Below are 21,508 nucleotides of genomic sequence, written 5' to 3'. Positions count from 1 at the left end.
AACTGCGAAATTTAGATTTTCAAATTCATTGTTCAGTTATCATTAACAATTATAGAAAACATTATATGTCGCATAACATTGCAAAAGTTTCAGACTTCAGATCTAAAAGTTTAAGGGAATGTCAATGAATTGGCAGACTCGTGCCCATCAGAAGTATGCTAGGTATTTAATTTACTACCAGATAAATTCCAGAATATTCGGTAAAGGAAAATGGAAACTATTTAAATCATAAATGAATTCTGAAAAACAGCGAGGCATACTAGCTTAGGTGATAACTTATCAACAATACACTAAAAAATTCCAGAATCTTCGATGAATGCTGAAGTTTTGATGAAAATCACGAAGTGATCATAAACATATGATGCATGAATACAGCGTATCAAAGTGTTAAAATCAAGTCAACAAATGAAGTAAACTAAAACAAGTTTATAAGTTACATAAAATAAGTTCTATATTATTCCGTATCCGATGTAGATAAATACCAGCATGATTAATTAAGAAATAGAATTTAATTTGATAAAACAGAACAGTTTAAAGTTCAAACGGTCTGAGTAAAGATTTTAAGCTGTTCCAGGTCGTATAACACGTGACCGAGTTGTAGGGTAGGGTCCAACTTTTCGCTGCACCTTTCGAACTCTGAAACAGTAGATATAAGTCATGATTAAACAGCTAATTTACATAGTTTGGTATTGGAGAGTAGAGACATAGTGAATAACGAAATGAAACGACGCTGTAATTCAATTTTTTAAAGCTATATATCTATGTATATATACTAACAGAGATTATGGTTCCAATACCATAAATTACGTGTTTGTTGGTTAATATGTTCGCTATTGTGCGAAACAATACCAATTATGAGCATAATATGATGAATTTTCTCCGTTAACAAGCAGACCGTGACTTCAGAGCAACAGCAAATATGCAACTGCCCGCTTGCAATTCCAAAGTTCCCGCTTCTTTTAGAAGTTTTTGTTTTGTTAACCTCATTACCCATTTAGCGATCGATCCAGTCAATTTGATTAGGGAACTTCAATCTGTTTGCCATCGATTGTTTATTCAAGAGAGGCACTGTACGGTGTTTTCTTTACATCTTAATGCCTTGCATGCTATTAAACAAACAACTCAAAAGGTGAAAATTGAACCTATTAATAGGGACAGTGGGACACGTCATTTGATCAGCTCACATTTCCTATATTCGATCAGAACTACCAGAACTATCTGAGCCACAATGCTAATCACGTGACTACTCCTCATCACATGACTACTCCTCATCACGTGACTACTCCTCATCACATGACTACTCCTCATCACGTGACTACTCCTCATCACATGACTACTCCTCATCACGTGACTACTCCTCATCACGTGACTACTCCTCATCACGTGACTACGCCTCATCACGTGACTACTCCTCATCACGTGACTACTCCTCATCACGTGACTACTCCTCATCACGTGACTACTCCTCATCACGTGACTACTCCTCATCACGTGACTACTCCTCATCACGTGACTACTCCTCATCTCGTGACTACTCCTCATCACGTGACTACTCCTCATCACGTGACTACTCCTCATCACGTGACTACTCCTCATCACGTGACTACTCCTCATCACGTGACTACTCCTAATCACGTGACTACTCCTAATCACGTGACTACTCCTCATCACGTGACTACTCCTCATCACGTGACTACTCCTAATCACGTGACTACTCCTCATCACGTGACTACTCCTCATCACGTGACTACTCCTCATCACGTGACTACTCCTAATCACGTGACTACTCCTCATCACGTGACTACTCCTCATCACGTGACTACTCCTCATCACGTGACTACTCCTCATCACGTGACTACTCCTCATCACGTGACTACTCCTCATCACGTGACTACGCCTCATCACGTGACTACTCCTCATCACGTGACTACTCCTCATCACGTGACTACTCCTCATCACGTGACTACTCCTCATCACGTGACTACTCCTCATCTCGTGACTACTCCTAATCACGTGACTACTCCTCATCACGTGACTACTCCTCATCACGTGACTACGCCTCATCACGTGACTACTCCTCATCACGTGACTACTCCTCATCACGTGACTACTCCTCATCACGTGACTACTCCTCATCACGTGACTACTCCTCATCTCGTGACTACTCCTCATCACGTGACTACTCCTCATCACGTGACTACTCCTCATCACGTGACTACTCCTCATCACGTGACTACTCCTCATCACGTGACTACTCCTCATCACGTGACTACTCCTCATCACGTGACTACTCCTCATCACGTGACTACTCCTCATCACGTGACTACTCCTCATCACGTGACTACTCCTCATCACGTGACTACTCCTCATCACGTGACTACTCCTCATCACGTGACTACTCCTCATCACGTGACTACTCCTCATCACGTGACTACTCCTCATCACGTGACTACTCCTCATCACGTGACTACTCCTCATCACGTGACTACTCCTCATCACGTGACTACTCCTCATCACGTGACTACTCCTCATCACGTGACTACTCCTCATCACGTGACTACTCCTCATCACGTGACTACTCCTCATCACGTGACTACTCCTCATCACGTGACTACTCCTCATCACGTGACTACTCCTCATCACGTGACTACTCCTCATCACGTGACTACTCCTCATCACGTGACTACTCCTCATCACGTGACTACTCCTCATCACGTGACTACTCCTCATCACGTGACTACTCCTCATCACGTGACTACTCCTCATCACGTGACTACTCCTCATCACGTGACTACTCCTCATCACGTGACTACTCCTCATCACGTGACTACTCCTCATCACGTGACTACTCCTCATCACGTGACTACTCCTCATCACGTGACTACTCCTCATCACGTGACTACTCCTCATCACGTGACTACTCCTCATCACGTGACTACTCCTCATCACGTGACTACTCCTCATCACGTGACTACTCCTCATCACGTGACTACTCCTCATCACGTGACTACTCCTCATCACGTGACTACTCCTCATCACGTGACTACTCCTCATCACGTGACTACTCCTCATCACGTGACTACTCCTCATCACGTGACTACTCCTCATCACGTGACTACTCCTCATCACGTGACTACTCCTCATCACGTGACTACTCCTCATCACGTGACTACTCCTCATCACGTGACTACTCCTCATCACGTGACTACGCCACAATGCTGAAACCCCTTCTTCTGGCCTCTAATAGATCATAATACATGGAAATTGGCTGCTGAGCTGTAAACTCATAGTCTTAAGAACTTGTAGTTTACTCTTGAATTAAAACTAACCGTCCAGCTGTTTCTCCAGGGCGCTGATGTGAGCTTCTAATAAGTCTTGACTATCAGCTATCTCTTGTGCTAAACTGTCCTGAAACTGTTGTTGAACATTACAACTCCGTAGGGAAACATTAGAATTTAACTTGAATGCAATATCAGTTAAATCGTTAAAAGTGAGAATCATTGCATTCATGATCCGATAATAAGTGTTACAAATAAGGTTGCTCCACACTCCACATCTGCATCTGTATTGACGGGAATATTTACTATAAAAGCTAACGGTTGTGCTTGCCAGCACTGTGATTGTAAAACAATATAATATGTGAAGAATTCGTAAGTGGCACGACTCCGCTTGTTGGATTGTCCTTTTAAAAACGATGTCTGTCGTTTGGGTTGCCTTCTGCCTGGTACCTAAGTAAATTACAGCGATTTCACTGTTCGTTTAAATCTTGGTTTTGTCAAAACGATTTCACGGTCAATATGTCGCGCGTAGATGCTAACATCGGACAGTTGTAAAACAGCGAGCTGGCGAGCACTTAAAATTGGCTACCTATTTTTGTTTTAAAGCTCTTGTAATTGTATATTCGAAATAATAGGAAATAAATAAAATGTATAGAAAATAAAGTCACGCGCATTATCTTCTTAATAAGAAATTTGATACTAAAAGTAAGATTCGTACGGTGCTTTATCTTCCTTAGAAAAAATTTGATACAAAAAGTTTTTCTTCCGCAGTTTATTTCAGGATAGTATAGTTAGTTCGTTTCCTCCAAAACCTCGTAAAGTGACCCTGCAGACTGCAGAGCTATGATGTGGACAAATAATACGACTACCACAAACCTGCCCCCCAGTACTTCACTTATAGACGGCCAAACGTGGGGCTTTCAGTATATATCCCCACTCAATATCACGATAGCTGTTTATATCATGATCCAGAATTCCATGATCATATATGATTACCACAAGGACTGGAGAAGGATTTCTTCCCTATTCTTCATTCTGGTCGGTGCTGTGGATATTGGAAGTGCGTGTTTAGAGATAGGACGAGGCTCAATATCACTACTGTGCTTGAAGGACCCTTCTATGAGGATGCATCCTTGGACATTTCTGGTCTGCCAAAAGTTTGGTGTACTCTGCTACGTTACTTCTATGTTTTGTGTTCTTGTGCTAACGGTTGTGAAGACTATCAACATAATGCGTCCATTTTACAGGCAGAATAACCGACTTTTGAAGATAGTCCTCTTCATTTACCCGTCCGTTCTCATGGTCGTGTGCATTATTGATGTTTGGGTATGGAATGATCTCATAACTACAGATAATGATAGCCCAAAATGTGGTGCTGCTGCGGGTCTGCTGTGGAACATCATCACTTTCTTAGAAACAATTGGAGATGGCACAATACGTCTTGTATTAAGGTTGATGATGCGTTACTTTGCATTATCTGATGGCGCAGCAACACATATGATGACTATCATGGACATAGTTGTGCCTTTAGTTCAGTTTGGTCTGCCTTGCTTGATCGTGCTTGTATGCATGGTTCTTCAGATGATATATATAAAGAAAGCCTTTCGTGGTCACGAAAACTTACTGCTGAACACTGCAAACCAAATTAACTTAACAGTGTTTCTAATCTCATTACTGTACTTGTGTAGCGTCTCTTTGTACTGTATTATGACATACCCCTTGTGGGAATATATAATTACCCCCACACAGACATCTGCCATCTATGCATTGTTACGATTCACACCTCCTCTGATGAACGCAGCACTGTTCCCAACCATCCTGATCCTGCGTAAACCGGAAATGAGAGCACGGTACAGAAACTACATAGCAAAAGTTCTCCTTCTACCACTCACCATCTATGGAAAAGTTCGTCATCTGGCTCAAAGAAGACGAGGATATACAGAGATCTGATCAGAACTACATACGTACTCGGCAAAGTTTGTTATCTGGCTCAAAGAAGACTAGGATATACAGAGTATAAAAAGCCTGGTGCAAATTTGATTAACATTTTTTTAAAGAAAAAATATGTTAAGGAAAATAAATAGGTATTGATTTATGATTTAGATGATCATTGACAAAAATTAAATTCGTTCGATTGATATTCATTTCTATTCTGTGAATTAAATAATACGAACAAGACAATATAGCCGTAAAAGAGGAGATTTGTTATATCTTTATAATTAACCGTCTAAATTGGTATTTTTACTTTATCGTTTGACCGTCGCGTCATATGTTTCTATATGAAATTTGTTTCTTACTGTCACCAAGATGTAACTAGGTCGAACAGAAAAATTAGGTCTCACGCAGGAATTAGGTCTCAAGCAGGCGCGGCTTTTAAGTTTATTTATATGTGTATCACGCGCCTGCGTGAGACCTAATTCTTGCGTGAGCCATAATTTCTCCGTTCTTTCTAGTTACATCTTGGTGACAGATCACTTTTTGACAATTTTGTTTGACATATCCCGATCCTTACATGGCATACCAAATAAATATATAAATACCAGTTGCAGTTACATAATTGTATTATTTAGCGTGTGTTAGTGTACTCCTCATGATATTTATTTAATTTTTTCCCTTAAAAATAAATTGCAGCTCGTCATAGCTATATAGGGTAAATTAACTAATTTTAGACAAATTTAAAATTTGGAAAAATAACAGGTGAAAAAAAGTTCCGCTTTTATTCACCTGTTTAGCAGCGAGGGATGATATAGGGTTATTAGCAGCGGCGAGGAGTTGCGAGATGTCGGCTCTCTGAAGACGAGGACTGACAGGACGTGAGCGGGAAGTAAGTCTGTTACCAGGGAGATGGGGCGAGGAGGACCGGCTGTTCGACAAGTACGTCGGCTGAAACATGTTAATCTTAACCGGGGATAAGAAACTAAGCAGGTATTCTCAGGAGGGTTAAGTTGTGGAGGAGAAAAGGGTATTTAGTAAATTACCGTGGCAGGCTCAGACTTGGTGTGGTGTCGAGGACTGCTGCCCGGTTGAGGGGAGGGTCGCGGTAAGGGAGTTTGGACTCTGGGTGATGTGGTGCTTCGCTGTCGAATCTGGCCAGGCCTTGGAGCCAAGTTAGCACTGAGTGAGAATAGATATTAGATTATGTAAGAAATGTTAGGTAGGTTTTGAGATACTCCATTATAAACTGTATTACAAAACAAATGCCTTATAATAACAGATAATTTAAACTGCTGCTGACACTGACCTATCGATGGAGGGAGGAGCAGGGCGCACGCCAGGCATCCTGGCTCTGGTGACGGTAGTGTTACTACCGGGTAATCTAGGGTGGCTCATACGGGGACTTCCTAGAGAGTTTATTCCAGATGGCCGTATTCCTGAGGGGAGTGTCAAATATCAAATGAGATACTTTTAAAACGTACCACCGTACCACGAAAGTTAAGCAAATAAGGGAATTGAAAACAGCAGTTTATCTGCTTATTAAGCATGGCGAATAATTGGATAGTTTATCCTCGAGAAATTTACCAGCGTTAGGTTGTCTTGTGGCAGGAGAATGAGGCATACGAGCCGGAGGGTATATAGCAAGAGAGCTAGCTGAGCGGGGACCAGAAGCTCGTGGTGGAGTGAGTGTTCCGCGGGGTGACGCGTAGCGGGCACTCGCAGCACGAGGATTACCTCGGAGAGTCGTTCCTCGGACAACATGTGGCACACCTGTGGGGTGTTATTTAGCACACATGTGGGGTGTTATTTAGCACACCTTGTATTTATCAGACCTTGTATTTAGCAGACCTTATATCATATTAGAAAGAAAGAAAAGAACATTCAGCCTTATGGTAAAAGACAGAGAGATGACGATAACAGCTGGTTAGCTGGTAAAGATTTAACATGGACATTATATAAACAGGGTGACCTAGAATATTCCCAACTTGCAGCTGCAAACATAACGCTATATCTGGGACACTCAATTAAGTGTGGAATGTTAACCACTAATTACTCCACAAAACCCAGTTTCTATGTACCTTGTCTATGAGAACTGCCAGGTGAACTTGTCTGAACTCCTCTGAAGGAAGGTCGTATGGAGAGTGGCCTGAGCTGTCCTCTCATGGCAGCCGGCCTGAAGTTAGGGTTCTGTTGTCGGAGCTGTGCTAGGGACATTACTAGTGGGGGCCTGGATACCGTGTACACTGTTTTACCTGTAAAGACAGCTCGTATCATTTTGATTTGAGGTATAGAATGTACTCTTGAGGTCAATTCGTGCTCATTATTTCAAAGCTAAATGTTTGAGCTTTGTAAGCAGTGAACATAACTGGAAGAAGTTAAACATAATTCCCATTCTCACCCCCGATTGTGGTGGTAGTGGATGTTTTAGCTGTGCCAGGCGACAGAACATATACTAACGAAGCATTGCTCGTTTTAGGATCTCCAGTATTAGACTGGGTCGAACTGAAAATGTTGAACACATTAATATCCAGTGGTTTAATTTACTAAGTGTCAAACATCAGGGACAAAAAAATTAAGATCAGTAATAAGTAATAAGTATTCAGTCGAATGTAAATTCTTTAAAATATATGAAATTTTGAATGAGTGTCTGTTTAGCTATTGCCACAATAAATGCCTGGTGATACGTCTGACCTGAACAAATGGGTTACAACAGTTTCTTGTCCAACCCAAGAGCCCAGCGACTTTATAATTCACCTCCGCCTAGAACAAGCTTATATAATCACAGTAAAACAAATTCAATTCAATGATGTTATTTGAAGAAGAATATGGTTACGTTCCGGGTCTGGCTTATATTTATGTTATCTACAAAACTTACTTAGGAAGAAGAACAGAGCCTCCTCCAGGGATAACCACGAGCGTGCCTTCCATCTTCCTTCCATTAGTGGGCCACACTCCATCCTTCTTGTCTTGGAGGCGTCTTGCTTCGCTCCTGAAAGGTAAACAAATGTTTGCAACCTGTAAATTCAAAGAAACAGTAGCCCGCTACTTTTAATCCGCATGGTTTCTCTTTCGCCTTTGTCGTCACAAGGTGCGCTGCGCCGACAGCCACATCCAATAAAATCAACCGTAGATACATCGCGCGCGCCGCATGCGCGCGAAAGTTCGCTGAAAGCAAAGCTGTCTGTAACACGATATTGCCTTCGCGCGTGACGTTCAAAGTGTGCCGTAGACCCTATCCATTCCACACTTTAGATTACAAACATTGCAGAAAACCAAGTTAATGCAGCCGGACCTAAAATTTACAGTACCTTTCGAGCGCATCAAGTTTTAGCCGTGTAGCAGTTATTCCTTTCGATACTTTATGGTATTGATCCGTCATATCGTGCAGTTGTAACATGGGCTCATTTGGCTTCTCGCTATCGTTCGGGATCATTCTTGGTAAATTGCCATCCTCATACCTGAAAAGGATGTAAAATAGACTGGTTTCTACTATAATGGAGAATAAGCAAGAGCAGAGCAGTTTTACCTATAATTCCTGACCCTTATAAAGTATTAGAGGAGCCAGGAGCCACATACAAAAAGATTAGGGCGGGCGCTTTTCAAATAGTCTTTAGCTTCCACAAAAGGAATGTCTAATATCACACAGACTTGTTGGAAAACTATATAAAACAAAGTCCATTCCAAGATAATTGACGTTACCAATCGTGTAGTTGTTTGACGATAGCGTAGCAGTACGGGCAGATATATTGGCTGGGAATGTTAGAGTTGTTGACACCAATACAGATAGCGTGGAGCCACTGAGAACACTCGTCACACTGTATCATTAGTCTGTCTTCATGTGGGGAGTCACAGGTGCAGCGAACTGTTATCCTGAGACGGTCATTAACGGTAATTAACGGTAATTGTGGGGTAATTGGAGGTGATTAGCGGTATTTGTTGTTAAGGTGATCATTGGAATATGTGTCATGCAGGATGATTATAATTTAATGAGTTGAGGTCAACTGATTTGTTAGTCACAAGCATGGAATTTGGAGGAGAACTTTCCAGAATTATAGAATTAGTTACATAAATATTTCTTACTTGATGTCCTCCCTTTCATCTGATTCCTCGTCAGCTACATTTTCTGAAATCAAATGTAAGTTCAATTTCTGTCTAGCGTACAAGGCAGTGGTTATGAAATAATCCTTTATATTATTAAACAATTCAACATCATGAGACATCTATTACTATTCTTTAAACACACTACATTTAACAAAACACACATAAATATAATGAACATCGGAATAAACAAACAATTGTATAACCAACAATATTAACATAGTTCAACTAAGTTAAAGTAAGCTCAAGTAAGTTCAAGTAAGTTTAAGTAAGTTAAAGTACTGATATCTGGATATTATCCGGTTGGAAGAGACAAGGACAAGTGAAACAAGGAAGTTAGGAGTAAGGGCAAATTTTCGGCGTCAACGCCATCTTCAGGCTCAAATTATTTGTTATATAGTAGTGTTGAAAGTATTAACATTTTTTTTAATACTTTCAACACTACTATATAACAAATAATTTGAGCCTGAAGATGGCGTTGACGCCGAAAATTTGCCCTTACTCCTAACTTCCTTGTTTCACTTGTCCTTGTCTCTTCCAACCGGATAATATCCAGATATCAGTATTTCAATCATGAGACTAATAAACAGCGAACTACTCCGTTATTTGATAAGTTAAAGTAAGTTAAAGTAAGTTAAAGTAAGTTTAAGTAAGTTAAAGTAAGTTAAAGTAAGTTAAAGTAAGTTTAAGTAAGTTTAAGTAAGTTTAAGTAAGTTTAAGTAAGTTTAAGTAAGTTTAAGTAAGTTTAAGTAAGTTTAAGTAAGTTTAAGTAAGCTTTACCTTTGCCCTCGTGATAGTGTTTTAGATGAGTTTCTAAACGGCTTTGTTTTGGAAATCCCTTCTTACAAATGTTGCATTTGAACTCCAAGTGGTCATCCAGCGGTTCTATCGCTTTAGTGGCTTTAGGTTCTCCGTAATAGTAGTACTGTTCTGTAATTTAGTTGCTATTATATAAACTGGGGATATTTTGTAATATAATAATATTATAAAATATTCTGTTATACAAAGTAGCACAATAAAATCAATACTCAGGAATAAAATAAAATAAAATAATCAGGAATAAAAATGAAATGATATGCTTGTATACCGCCCATGTGGTTAGCAACTGACACAAGTGTCAGGTACTAACCATGTCAGAGCGGTTCTAAAGGGTGAGGTGAAAAATATCCAGCAACAAACAACTAGATCATCTCAAAAAACAAATCTATTCAGAAAATATCACTTTAATTATATCATATTATAGTAATCATAAGAAGTTTTATTGATATATCATATATACCACACTATGATTAACAATAAACTGTAAAATTAATAAAAAAAATTCGATTCATAAACAATAATGCATTCATAGACAAAACAAAGCACAACAAGAATTTCGCCGCGGTTAAACCACGCACGATCAATTTTCCCTACGATGTACTTGTATCTTGTAGTTGTACCATTAATTCTTTCGAGTGAAAAGTGTGACCGGAAAAAGTGCAACATATTTACATACTATGTTTTTAATAAATGAGTGGGATTCACGCATGGTAAAAATTGACGATTTATTTGACCAATGTAGCGCCGCGCGCATCAACAATAAATGAATCCAGAAAATTGCGGAAAATAACTTTGCGAAGGAGGAACTTCACTGTAATTAATTAACACATGGCTAGCGTCGCGCGCAGCATAACAAACGCTTCCAATACAAATAATTATAGGGGAATGGTCTATACTGCGAAGGAGCAGACTTTTGTCGTCAACGTAGGACCGTCGGGCCACCTCATATATCCAAACCCGATTACTTATTCCCTACGATCTTTTTGCCTTCGGCAAGAATAGGGAAAAAATAAAAGTAATATCTTATCTGGAGAAATATATAAAATATACATACTTCGACTGCGGTGATCGTCGTCAATATTAGCTGCACTGAAAGGTTCGCTGGAGCTTCGTGCACGCTTAGATGCGCGCGTCTCTGATATAACAGACCTCGCTAACAGCAGCCGGGGCTCTATTATCTTCTTCCGATCGTCTGATAAAACACTATCTTTACAATAATTAAAGTTGGGTTGTTAAAAAGTGAAAAAGCGAACAACAACTATACTTGAGTAGATTGGTCAAAGTAGATTTGTCAGAAAATAGTTAAGTATATAATAACTTTTACATTTATTAACAAACACTGTGGGAAACATTCAACAAAATCTTAAATTAACGAGTCAGCGAACATGCTCAACATAATAAGCATATAAATTACCCGAATCGCCAGATTTCCGTCGTTCGTCACCCTCGGGAGATATAGTGGACTTAGATCTGGGTCTTCCTATCTTACCTCGCCGCTTATCTGAAACTTAAGATTAGAAATATAGTTGCTCCTTTATATAATGCATGACGATTTAAAAACGTGACAAGTAAAAATTATGTGTAGTCACAACTTAAGAATAAGATCTAAAAAATCTATATAAAGTGAAATGAAGTAAATCATGTAACCAACCAAACGGAGAGTCGAGTCCAACGATATCTTTCAAACAATCTTTTCCCTTTCCCTCTAAACTGAGCTCCCCGACGAGCGGAGTAGTAAGATCACTGTCCGCCTGCATGGGGGGTCTGGTAACCTGCTCCTGATCCTCCAGGCTCACATTCTGCTCCACCTTTGTCTCCGTCTCGTCTACCTCCATGTTGAACAGATCAGCCTCGTCAAAGTTAATGTCGAATGAGGTGGGGATACTGAGGTGACGAGATGTTACGTCCTTGAATGGAGAGATGATTTCTGCTGAGGCTGAGGTGAAGACCGGTTCGAAGGGGTTCTCCAAGTTTTCCGTTTTAGGGACAACTTTTTCGGGAGTTTTGTCCTTGAGGTCGAGAGATTTGGGTGGTTGAGGTGGTCGAGGTGGTTGAAGTTGGGGTGGTTTTGGAGGATCAGCTTGAGGAGCCTTCATACTTGGCGTGTGACGAGGTGAATTCTTGAGGTTCTCTGAGCTTCTCTTTGATTTGGGATTTTTCCCCAACAAAGCGAAAGTTTGAACCTTGATTTTCCGGGTGTTATATCCACCGTCTGGAGTAGTAGGTACTGATTTGGAAAGCCTCGGAACCTCTGTGCTCCCCGACTGTAGCTTGATTTGCAACGGTACAGACTTTGATGAAGTCAAAGAAGTATGATCGTTTGATTTAGATGATGGTCGACTATGTTCCAATGGTGGCTGTATCGCTTGCACCGGAACGTTTGTTTTGGGCGGGGGCGCTTCAATTGGTTCCTCTTTGATGTAAGTCTTAGGTTCGACAAACAGCGGAGGGTTGGAGATTGATGATTTCTGAACGGAAGTAGTTGGGATGGGTGGATCTTCTGTTGATGAAGTGGAAGATTTTGGGGATTTGGTATTAGGTCTAGGAGATTTCGAGCTAGCAGGTTTTGGTGACACAGCTTCTTTTTTGGTTGTAAGATCAGCTGGTACAGGCGATGTTCTACAATACGGAGACATCCTCGGATCTTTATTCTGTATGTTAAATAATGCATCACGTGACCGAGGCGACAAACTGGCAATGAAATTAGGAGAATTCCTGCCGTACTGAATCAACTGCTGCCAGTTTGTAGGACTAGGAGACTGACTCATCCTGCGCTGGATAAGAGGATTCTCAATCCCTACCGAGCCACCTGGAGATTTGTGTGCAGCCGTCTCTGACTGAACCGTCCTTGGAGGGGTACGATTAGCCGCTTGTCTGGCTTGCCTCTCCAAAACATACTGCTTCAACTTCTGCTTCAAAGGTGATGTGGGGACCACTTTGTTGAGGGCAGGCGGAGAAGCACGTCGGTTGCTAGGATTTGTACCATGGATATCACTGATGGGGGTACGTGGTTTACGTTGTTGGGAGGGAGTTTGAGATGAGCTGCTACTGCTGCTGGAGGTGCTAGTTACGGGAGGCGGTTTTGTTGCCAGAGTTTCGATCGAGGGTAGCACTGTTATGGTATTCGGTTTAACTGGAATGGTGCCAGGAACTGAAACTGTTATTTTGGGAGGGATGGTTGATTCTCCACTTTCGAGCAGCTTGGCAGATGCTCGGCGTTCTCGGAGAGATTTTCTCACACCCTCAGCAGTTATGATGGATGTTGGTGGAAATGAAGCAGGGTCAGGTTGCTTAACTTTTGGTTCTTCCTTGACCGTATTTTCATCTTTCGGTTCTGGTTTTACTGGTTCAGTTTTCTGATCCATCAAATCGTCTGGAATTGCAGAGTTTGATCCACCATCAAGATAATTTGCAAGGTCTGAAATATCAAAGTTACCATCGAAATTAGTGTCATCTGCCATCCACAGATCATCTGAAGTCAGGTGATCTTGAATTGCCTGCACTTATAGAATCATCAGGTTTAAGATCAGGAGCTTGACCGGAAACAGGTACAGGTTTAGGTGACATAATGGGAGTTGGCTGAACGATTTGACCACCCTTTTCCTCAGTATTAGGTACAGGTGCAGGAACACTAACAGGTTTAAACATTGCAGGATTGTTACCAGGATGAGGGTAGGTTCCCATGGGTTGGGGGTACCTGTAAATCTGCTGCTGCATGTCATAACCGGGTGGTAAACGGGCAGGGTTGGACACTTTCTGTATCTGTGCTGGGGTGACTGGGTTAAAGTGAGGTTTAGCTATGATTTGTTGAGGTGCCGCTCCCTGACTGGGGCTTGGAGCTGATGTTTTCTTTGAAACTGCAGAGCCCGGGCTACCTGGCTGTGAACCTTTAGGTGAAGCTAATTTAGGAGCCCTGGGGACAGTTGATTTAAAAGAACCATGAACAGGATAACTTTCTATCATGGGACCCTGACCCTTGTTTTTGTCCAGCTTCATCACAGAAAGGTATGCCTGTGGTTGCTGACCGTCAGATTTTTCACATTTAGCTGGGCTCCCTGCTGCTGCGACTTCGTCTGATTCCAACATGCCCCTAAATGAAGCAGGTGCAACAGGTTCAGGTGTTTTATATCTTACTGGAGCCGCCTGCCCTGGAACCTTCTGACCGGTAGCTTTCTGCTGTTGTGTCAAATGATGGTGCCGCAAGAGAGAAGCAGTGTTCGCGTCGATGGCTTGATTATGAAGTCTCATCTTGGAGGGCGATTGTGGAGCACTTCTGTTCGTGTGAGAAGATTTCCGACCGCGCTGCTTATGCTGGGGGTGCATCATGTGCTGCTGGAAAAGGTGGTGTCTGTTCTGCGCGTGGTACTGCTGCGCTATCATGTTCATCTGATGGATAGGGTTGGTAATCTTAGTGTTCTGCATGTTGGGGTAGAAGGGATAGTTGACGTAGTAAGGGGGAGGGATCTGGTGGGGTAGGTGGTGGGTGGGGGTTGAGTGAGCGCTGCTGCTCTCTTCTCCTGCTGAACTCTCACTTTCCTCCGACAGGTCGCTCTCTTTTGATTTGGTTGTCTCTGTCGTCTGAAGTGGGTAAGACAGGTTAGCACAGGTGACAGGATGAGATGCAACGCAGATAATAGCTATAATCTCTATGTTGCAGTAAATGCAATTGGTTTTTAGGGGTACCGCGACAATTGACCCCCCGACAATTGACCCCCCGACAATTGACCCCCCGACAATTGACCCCCCGACAATTGACCCCCTATGTAATTACACTGGGGTCAATTATCGCGAAATCTAGGGTTTAGTACGACAATTGACCCCCCGACAATTGACCCCCCCGACAATTAACCCCCCGACAATTGACCCCCCGACAATTGACCCTCTATGTAATTACACTGGGGTCAATTGTCGCGAAATCTAGGGCTTAGTACGACAATTGACCCCCCGACAATTGACCCTCCGACAATTGACCCCCCGACAATTTTAATTAAACTGGGGTAAATTAATCGGGTTAGGGTTAGGGTTAGGGTTAGGGTTAGGTTTAGGGTTAGGGTTAGGGTTAGGGTTAGGGTTAGGGTTAGGGTTAGGGTTGGGGTTAGGGTCAGGGACAGCTGTTCCTGGGTCAGGGTCCTGGGTCAGGGTCAGGGTCGGGGTCCTGGGTCAGGGTCAGGGTCAGGGTCAGGGTCAGGGTCAGGGTCAGGGTCAGGGTCAGGGTCAGGGTCAGGGTCAGGGTCAGGGTCAGGGGTATTCAATTATATTTTTGGGGGTCAATTGTCGGGGGGTCAATTGTCGGGGGGTCAATTGTCGGGGGGTCAATTGTCGGGGGGTCAATTGTCGGGGGTCAATTGTCGGGGGGTTAATTGTCGGGGGGTCAATTGTCGGGGGGTCAATTGTCGGGGGGTCAATTGTCGGGGGGTCAATTGTCGGGGGGTCAATTGTCGCCCACCCGTTTTTAGGAGCTTCAGAAAGAAGAAATTATTAGTTTTAGATTATTTTTACCTTTTTGGATGCTTTGGTAGTGAGTGAAACTGGGAAATCGTAGATATCATAACTGATCTTTTTCAAAGCTTCAGCTTGATTTCCACTCTTTTTAACAATCTTCCGAACTTGTTTTGGTTCTTCAGGACCCCTTTTCTGCGATTTTCTACCCGAACCCTGAAAAATCACACGTTTATGATTAAGTTTCGTAGTAGCAGAAAGAATGGCTGCTACTTTATCACAGTTAATAGTATAGCAGCCTCGGCGCTAGTGAAACAGAATGGAATCTCGGCTGACATGACTATCTATAAAGAATTAGAATATAAATATTAAATGGTTACTATAAATGTTTGGCTAACTTACGTCAGAAGAGCCTTCTCTTCTGTTTCTCTTCTGTTTCCCTGAGTCCGTTTTGGCAATTTCTAGTTTTCTAGGCGGGGTTTGCGCTCCTCCACTGCTGGTAAAATATAAGGTTAATGCCAATAAACTTACGGTTATCCTACTAGACACCGTGGCTTAAGAAGCAGAAATTTTATTGGATTCTTGAAAGCATAAAAGGTAATTTTTCGTCGCGACAAGACGTATCAATTTGACTAAGTAGCAGCTATTTAAAATCTAATCAAGATATTACAATTATTTCATCATCACATTCATATTTGGGGTGATATCGATAAAACACCAGAACTAAAACCCGTAGCTCCCTCTACCCTAGCTATAACTGGAAACTAATGAAATGCCCGGTATGCCCGGTATTTACCTGCCAGTACCGGCTGTTACGGGACCAGTAGCATTGGTCACGTGGTGAGGTATAGGACTGTTCGCTGGATGCGAGGGAGACGGGGAGATGTGACTGGAGGGATGAGAGGGAGAAGCAGACATGTGACTGGACGGAGATTGAGACATGTGACTGGAAGGTGACGGACTTGAGCTCGGCTCACTTGCAGCCTGAAAATACTGCTGTCACGTGAACATTCCTGACTGGATGGGTTAAAATCTGGGAGGGAGCTGAAGAGACCAACATAGAGAGGCAAGATCTCTTACAGTTCCGATAATTAGTTAAATAATATTGGAACATCATGCAATTGAACCACGCAACAGTTAAATAATTAAAATTTATTTTTGTAATAAAATGAAAACCTTAGTTTTCCTAGACTGCGGAATTTGCTGTGGTATTGCTCGCTGTTGGAACTCCAAAGGAAACCCCTGAGGCTGACCAGGATGACTGGCAATAGGATGGCTAGATATAGCAACCCCTGGATGGCTAGATATAGCAACCCCAGGACTCTGCATGGCAGGAGACACAATAGTAGGGGAGGGATGATGTTGCTGTGATGACGTCACGAATTGCTGTGACGTCACGTATATGCCAGCAGTGTGATGGGGAGACATGGCGGGAGAGTAGGAGCTAGCAACTGCGTACTGACCTGGCATTCCCCACGCGTTTGTGTGGGACGTCGTCTGGGGGAGGTTGGTGTTAAAATGGACTCGGGAACTATAACAGTGTTTCTAATAGTGTTTCTAAGTGTCTGTAATAGTGTCTCGAATGGTATATTTCCAAGAAATCCCTGGCACATTACAAAATTCTACGGTTTTGATGTAACCAGAATCTAGACTAACAGTGATATTACTTCCCTTCCGTAGACCATTCTCATTGTTCTCTAATGTCAGAATTAGTTGTTGAGTGGTTCACTACATAGACATCAGTAATTTTAATTCAAGAGTAAACTATCATGACATCTGAACTTTTAAATGTTGATTCGTTATCTACAAAACCCGCCGTCTTCCACAAACCACACACATTAATAGATCAAATTCTTGTCTACATTTAATTCAGATCTGCAAGTTAATCCCAAGGTCACACGCTGGTGTAAGTTTTAAAATATTCGGTTGTATCACTGGTTAAATTTTAGAAGGGGTTTTTCTGATACCACACCAACCAAATGATACACCGCGCTATTACCCAAAACTCACACTTGGAATGGTTTCTGCAAAAAGTTTTGGACCAGAAGTGATTGGAGGTCGTACTACATACTGCTGAGCAGAAGCAATCCCTGCTGAACCTACCTAAAGTGCCTTTAGTAAGTAACGGCAACCCTTGCAATTTGGATAACAATACATGATACAAGATTGTAAAGGAACGTTTTTATTTCATTGATTCTAGATTATGTAATTCTGAATTTTCTATTTGAAAACATTGATTCCTAACTAGATTATGTAATTCTTAATTTTCTATTTACATCTCGTTATAAACGAATACGAACTTTTTCACTAACCGGATAGTACTGAGAGTAGGGAGGCGTCCCAAACATGCCTGGCATGTGCGGCATGTTGCCCGGCATGTGCGGCATGTTGCCCGGCATGTGCGGCATGTAGACCGGACCACTTGGACCCTGCTTTAAACCGGCCATCATGGCTGCCTGGCTGTAACCCGCTGTTTGGTAAACTACCTCCTTCACTCCTTTAGCTGCTATCAGTCTGGGAGAGTGGAATATCAGTCTGGGGAAGGTGAAATATATTGAATATCAGTATGGAGAAGGACTTGGTATGTTTCATTAAATTTAAAGTAAGTCTAGGTTTTACAATTCGGAAACTCGATTCACCAAAACTATCAATCACCATTTTTCATCAAAACTAGTGAACACTGAACATAACATGCTGAGAAAGATACATTGATACTGGTAACTTTTGGTGAACATGGCGAGTATTAGGTACATCAAAATTGGTTACTTTAGTGAACATGGCGAGTAAGATAAATCAAATCTAGTAACTTTTGGTGATCATGGTGAGTACAATGTACATCAAAATTGGTTACTTTAGTGAACATGGCGAGTAAGGTTCATCAAAACTGAGCTCTTGGACCTTGGTACACATTTAATATTTCAATTTGATACTTTGAAAATAAAAAATTAAAATGGTGAAAGATTGTGAAAAATGGTGAATGATTTTTATGGTGAATAGGGTTTCCAAATTGTAAAATTTCACCATTTTTCACCATTGAATTCCCCCCGTTTTATATTCGTCATTCTTTAGACTCGCTATTTATCTCTTTATTATCATATCAACTAACCTAGCTGACTGATCCCTTTGATTTCTCTGAAGTTGACTGATATGATCTGACATCAGATCTGACTTCAGTCCATCGGTTCCAGCTTGCTTTTCACCAACTTTCTGGTCAGTCAATTTGTCTTGTTTCTCACTCGCTATGATTGGGATTTTGGAGTGGTCGAGTTGTTTGTTGTTCCGAGATCCTTTCGAGTTAACAACTGATATCTTGCTGTCAGAATGGTCTCTTTTGTGCCTCTAAAAGAGAAAATATGTAAGGAAAAACCGAATGTACTTTCTCAGCTCTAACATAACGACAAAGAATATGTTTTTGACAATTATGGCATTTTTAAACTGTCAGACTAAAAAGTTGCTTCCAAAAATGACAGACAATCTAACCTGATCAGCACAGCCTGAGTGACCTCTCTTCGTTATCTTAGTGTCGGTTATTGGAACAGGTTCAGGTTCGGTCAGCTCCAACTTGTGCGGCTTCAGTACCGGAGTAGTCGCTATCTGAATAGTGGGGGCCTCCTTCTTGAAATCATGTTTCTCTTTTATGGGAGACGCTTTCTTCGGTACCTCAAACTCGATTACGTCATCAATTATCAGCGTGTGGGAAGATTTTGTGTCAGATTCAGCTTTAGGAGAGTTTTTCTTTGGCATCACCGGTGTCTTCGGACTGCTGTTTTTTGCAGGTTGACTCTCCTTTTTGTTTGGACTTTCCTTCCTAGCTGGGCTTTCTTTCTTAACCGGGCTCCCCTTTTTAGGAGGACTATCTTTTGGCTGGGACGAGGGTTTGGTTTCCGAATCTTTCACCATGTCCTTCAGAGTTATAATTCCCGGGCTGGAATCCCTCCTACTTCGCTCTGAAGAAGAGTTCCTGGATGTTGGCTCACTGGAGGAGTTGCGGTTAAGTCGTGCTGAGAGCCGTTTTGAGCGAGTAGTGGAGACTAGTTCGTCTGAATTCCTGGCTGATAGACGTTTAGCTCGACTACTCACACTTACTACTGCTGAAGTGTCTTCTTCCTTCTCTGGTTCGGGTTCTGGTTCTGGCTCCTGAAATCAGGGATCAGTTTGAAAATAGCTGGATGGTAAGGTTTGAACTGAGTGCGTAAATAACGTCATGCAAAATCTATTCCTTCAAAAAGAATTCAGATCCTTTTAAAATATGCTCCGTGTGCGCCTATTTAAGCACCCCACTCTCTATTTAAACAGGGGTGTTTAGCAAGCAGAAATATAACTTTTGTTGCTACTTAAATTCTACGTGGTCTAACCACGTGGTCTAACACGTGGTCTAACACGTGGTCTAACATACCTCAACTGCTCCCAGTGGGTGACGTATCTGAGAGAATCGGAGCTTCTTTTTGAACCCATCGCTGAACAATACTCGGTAGTATTCTGAAATGAAATTGTATATTTTCATCGCGCTTGCACTTATAGTAGCTTAACATGGGAATGGAAGGAATAATATTAGCTACGATTGGTCGGAATGTGAGTTTGACTGTATGTACTACCCATAAAAGAAGAGTTTTAATGAAATTGTGAGCAGGCCATGAATCAGTAGCAAAAGGAAATGCTCCGGGATTAAACCTGTTCAAAGTAATAAATGTTCTCGTATTACTGATGATGCCCAAGATAGACACCATGCTGCCCGAGAACAAAATGTCAGCCTTAAAGATGCAGAATAACAATATTTAGAAAGAAAGAAAATGTTTCCTTGTGTTTGAAATCTCATACCGTTTCCTTCAGCAGAGAGAATAGTTCCAGGGTAGTAATGCTTATCAATCCATTTGGCCTCAATAGCTTGTCCAACTTTAAACATTACACTCTGTAAAATATAATAATGTTAGTCGACCACATTTTCACTACATTTAATTCGACGGTAAACTGTTACTTTATATTTTTACGAACAATATCTAATCTGTATCAGCTTTAAAGCTAAATAAATGTAAATTAATTCAAACCCCCTTTGCTTGAAACAGCAAAATTTCCCATAAACCACAGAAAGCCAAACATTTCAAACACCCACCTTTAAATTTTGTTCCTCGGGGAGTTTATCAGCATTCTTTTTACTAAGTGCTCTGATACGGGGAGACCTAGAAGGCAGCCATTGATCGTGTCTTTTGTGCCAGTTAAGATAGTGGATGAAGATTCGCCGGCCTTCAACTTTTAATATTCGTGCAACATACCTGAATAGTGGATAAGGGGTATGTTGTGGAGGTATTTGAGGTATGTACTTTAAATTATACATTTTAACTGAGCCAGGGTACAAAATTATAATCATTTGTTCAATAGTGGACTTGTGTAGGAAATTAAGTATATAAAGTGTTTCCGAAATTAAGCTTAAGTGGGCACATAAGCTTTCCAAAGCGCCGTGTGGTAAAAATTTGGTTTTATTTTGTTTAAATAGTGCCGCGCTGAATTCTGAAAGGTCTATTTAAATAATATAGTAATATAGATGTTGTAGAAACAAAGGCACATGTTTTGCACCCTGGTATGATATTCGTTTTAATAAATCTACTTTAGGTTCAAGTTAGAAAACGGAGCTATTGGCATATGATTCAGAATACTCCTTCATAAAAAATACAGTTCACTGTTTAGGGTTACTTACCAGGGACTAGAATCGTCTTCACGTGCTTCAATCAACTCATTTTCTACCAATTGAAGACTTGACTTTGACATATCATCTTCTAAAAAAGAAAGCAAATGTAAATTGGTGCAGTTTAGATCATAGGTCCACAATTATATGAATTAGAGAAAAAGGGGACTGCATGCATGGAGCTGGAGTCAGGAAGAAAATTAAGTGAGTATCTGCGCTAGACCACAATTGTATCAAGAAAGAATTCTGAGCAATTTAG

General features: G+C 41.4%; 5 protein-coding genes across 14 annotated transcripts in view; 2 read left to right on the top strand and 3 right to left on the bottom strand.

Annotated features, from left to right (window-relative positions):
* Window positions 1-21,508, bottom strand: part of LOC134822730 (phosphatidate phosphatase LPIN1-like) — a 582,707-nt gene that overhangs the window by 50,063 nt on the left and 511,136 nt on the right.
* On the bottom strand, window positions 11-14,684 carry LOC134822724 (nascent polypeptide-associated complex subunit alpha, muscle-specific form-like). 4 transcript variants are annotated; one of them, XM_063833942.1, is made up of 16 exons: window positions 11,782-14,684; window positions 11,545-11,637; window positions 11,185-11,322; window positions 10,092-10,241; window positions 9,294-9,336; window positions 8,913-9,083; window positions 8,522-8,671; window positions 8,089-8,202; window positions 7,612-7,715; window positions 7,292-7,465; window positions 6,798-6,983; window positions 6,520-6,649; window positions 6,257-6,392; window positions 6,003-6,161; window positions 3,330-3,414; window positions 11-636 (listed from the first exon to the last, which is right to left on the bottom strand). In XM_063833942.1, exons 1-16 carry the CDS (start codon window positions 13,589-13,591, stop codon window positions 539-541), a joined length of 3,741 nt encoding a protein of 1,246 aa, XP_063690012.1. In that variant the 5' UTR covers window positions 13,592-14,684; the 3' UTR covers window positions 11-538. The 4 variants fall into 4 exon arrangements, with proteins under 4 accessions (XP_063690012.1, XP_063690011.1, XP_063690013.1 ...); XM_063833941.1 differs by having other exon boundaries at window positions 6,003-6,176; window positions 11,545-11,631; window positions 11,782-14,666; XM_063833943.1 differs by having other exon boundaries at window positions 11,545-11,631; window positions 11,782-14,657.
* The window catches only part of LOC134822734 (nucleoside diphosphate kinase 7-like), a 37,135-nt gene continuing 25,371 nt past the window's right edge, over window positions 9,745-21,508 (top strand). The window contains exon 1 of the mRNA XM_063833971.1: window positions 9,745-9,777. The gene's annotated coding sequence lies outside the window, so the exon portion shown is untranslated. The remainder of the gene's footprint in view (window positions 9,778-21,508) is intronic.
* Window positions 9,745-21,508, top strand: part of LOC134822729 (IQ domain-containing protein H-like) — a 34,300-nt gene continuing 22,536 nt past the window's right edge. The window contains exon 1 of the mRNA XM_063833954.1: window positions 9,745-9,776. The gene's annotated coding sequence lies outside the window, so the exon portion shown is untranslated. The remainder of the gene's footprint in view (window positions 9,777-21,508) is intronic.
* Window positions 12,166-21,342, bottom strand: LOC134822728 (hormone receptor 4-like). Of its 7 annotated transcripts, none has more exons than XM_063833946.1 (13): window positions 21,262-21,342; window positions 20,680-20,839; window positions 20,388-20,478; window positions 19,966-20,048; window positions 19,050-19,706; window positions 18,676-18,908; window positions 17,882-18,083; window positions 17,580-17,672; window positions 16,746-17,066; window positions 16,366-16,562; window positions 15,972-16,065; window positions 15,630-15,785; window positions 13,599-14,708 (listed from the first exon to the last, which is right to left on the bottom strand). In XM_063833946.1, exons 1-13 carry the CDS (start codon window positions 21,330-21,332, stop codon window positions 13,599-13,601), a joined length of 3,468 nt encoding a protein of 1,155 aa, XP_063690016.1. In that variant the 5' UTR covers window positions 21,333-21,342. The 7 variants fall into 7 exon arrangements, with proteins under 7 accessions (XP_063690022.1, XP_063690023.1, XP_063690016.1 ...); XM_063833947.1 differs by having other exon boundaries at window positions 15,972-16,062; XM_063833948.1 differs by having other exon boundaries at window positions 16,366-16,553.

Source organism: Bolinopsis microptera, chromosome 11 (genome assembly GCF_026151205.1).
Source record: "Bolinopsis microptera isolate Bmic1 chromosome 11, MBARI_Bmic_1.0, whole genome shotgun sequence".
NCBI lineage: Eukaryota > Metazoa > Ctenophora > Tentaculata > Lobata > Bolinopsidae > Bolinopsis > Bolinopsis microptera.
Note: the sequence above shows the minus strand (reverse complement) of the source record. Positions and strands in the feature narration are given on the sequence as shown.

What these genes read in the sequence shown, in the direction of transcription:
- LOC134822724 (XM_063833940.1), bottom strand. Translation starts at nt 13,591, where the DNA reads ATGGCAGATGACACTAATTTCGATGGTAACTTTGATATTTCAGACCTT. An exon ending in TGGCAGTTCTCATAGACAAG is followed by an intron (nt 6,984 to 7,291) that starts GTACATAGAAAC and finishes AACACCCCACAG; the next exon opens with GTGTGCCACATGTTGTCCGA. An exon ending in CCAAGTCTGAGCCTGCCACG is followed by an intron (nt 6,177 to 6,256) that starts GTAATTTACTAA and finishes TCCCCGGTTAAG; the next exon opens with ATTAACATGTTTCAGCCGAC.
- LOC134822728 (XM_063833946.1), bottom strand. Translation starts at nt 21,332, where the DNA reads ATGTCAAAGTCAAGTCTTCAATTGGTAGAAAATGAGTTGATTGAAGCA. An exon ending in CAAAGGGATCAGTCAGCTAG is followed by an intron (nt 18,084 to 18,675) that starts GTTAGTTGATAT and finishes CCACTCTCCCAG; the next exon opens with ACTGATAGCAGCTAAAGGAG. An exon ending in GTAACAGCCGGTACTGGCAG is followed by an intron (nt 16,066 to 16,365) that starts GTAAATACCGGG and finishes ATATTTTACCAG; the next exon opens with CAGTGGAGGAGCGCAAACCC.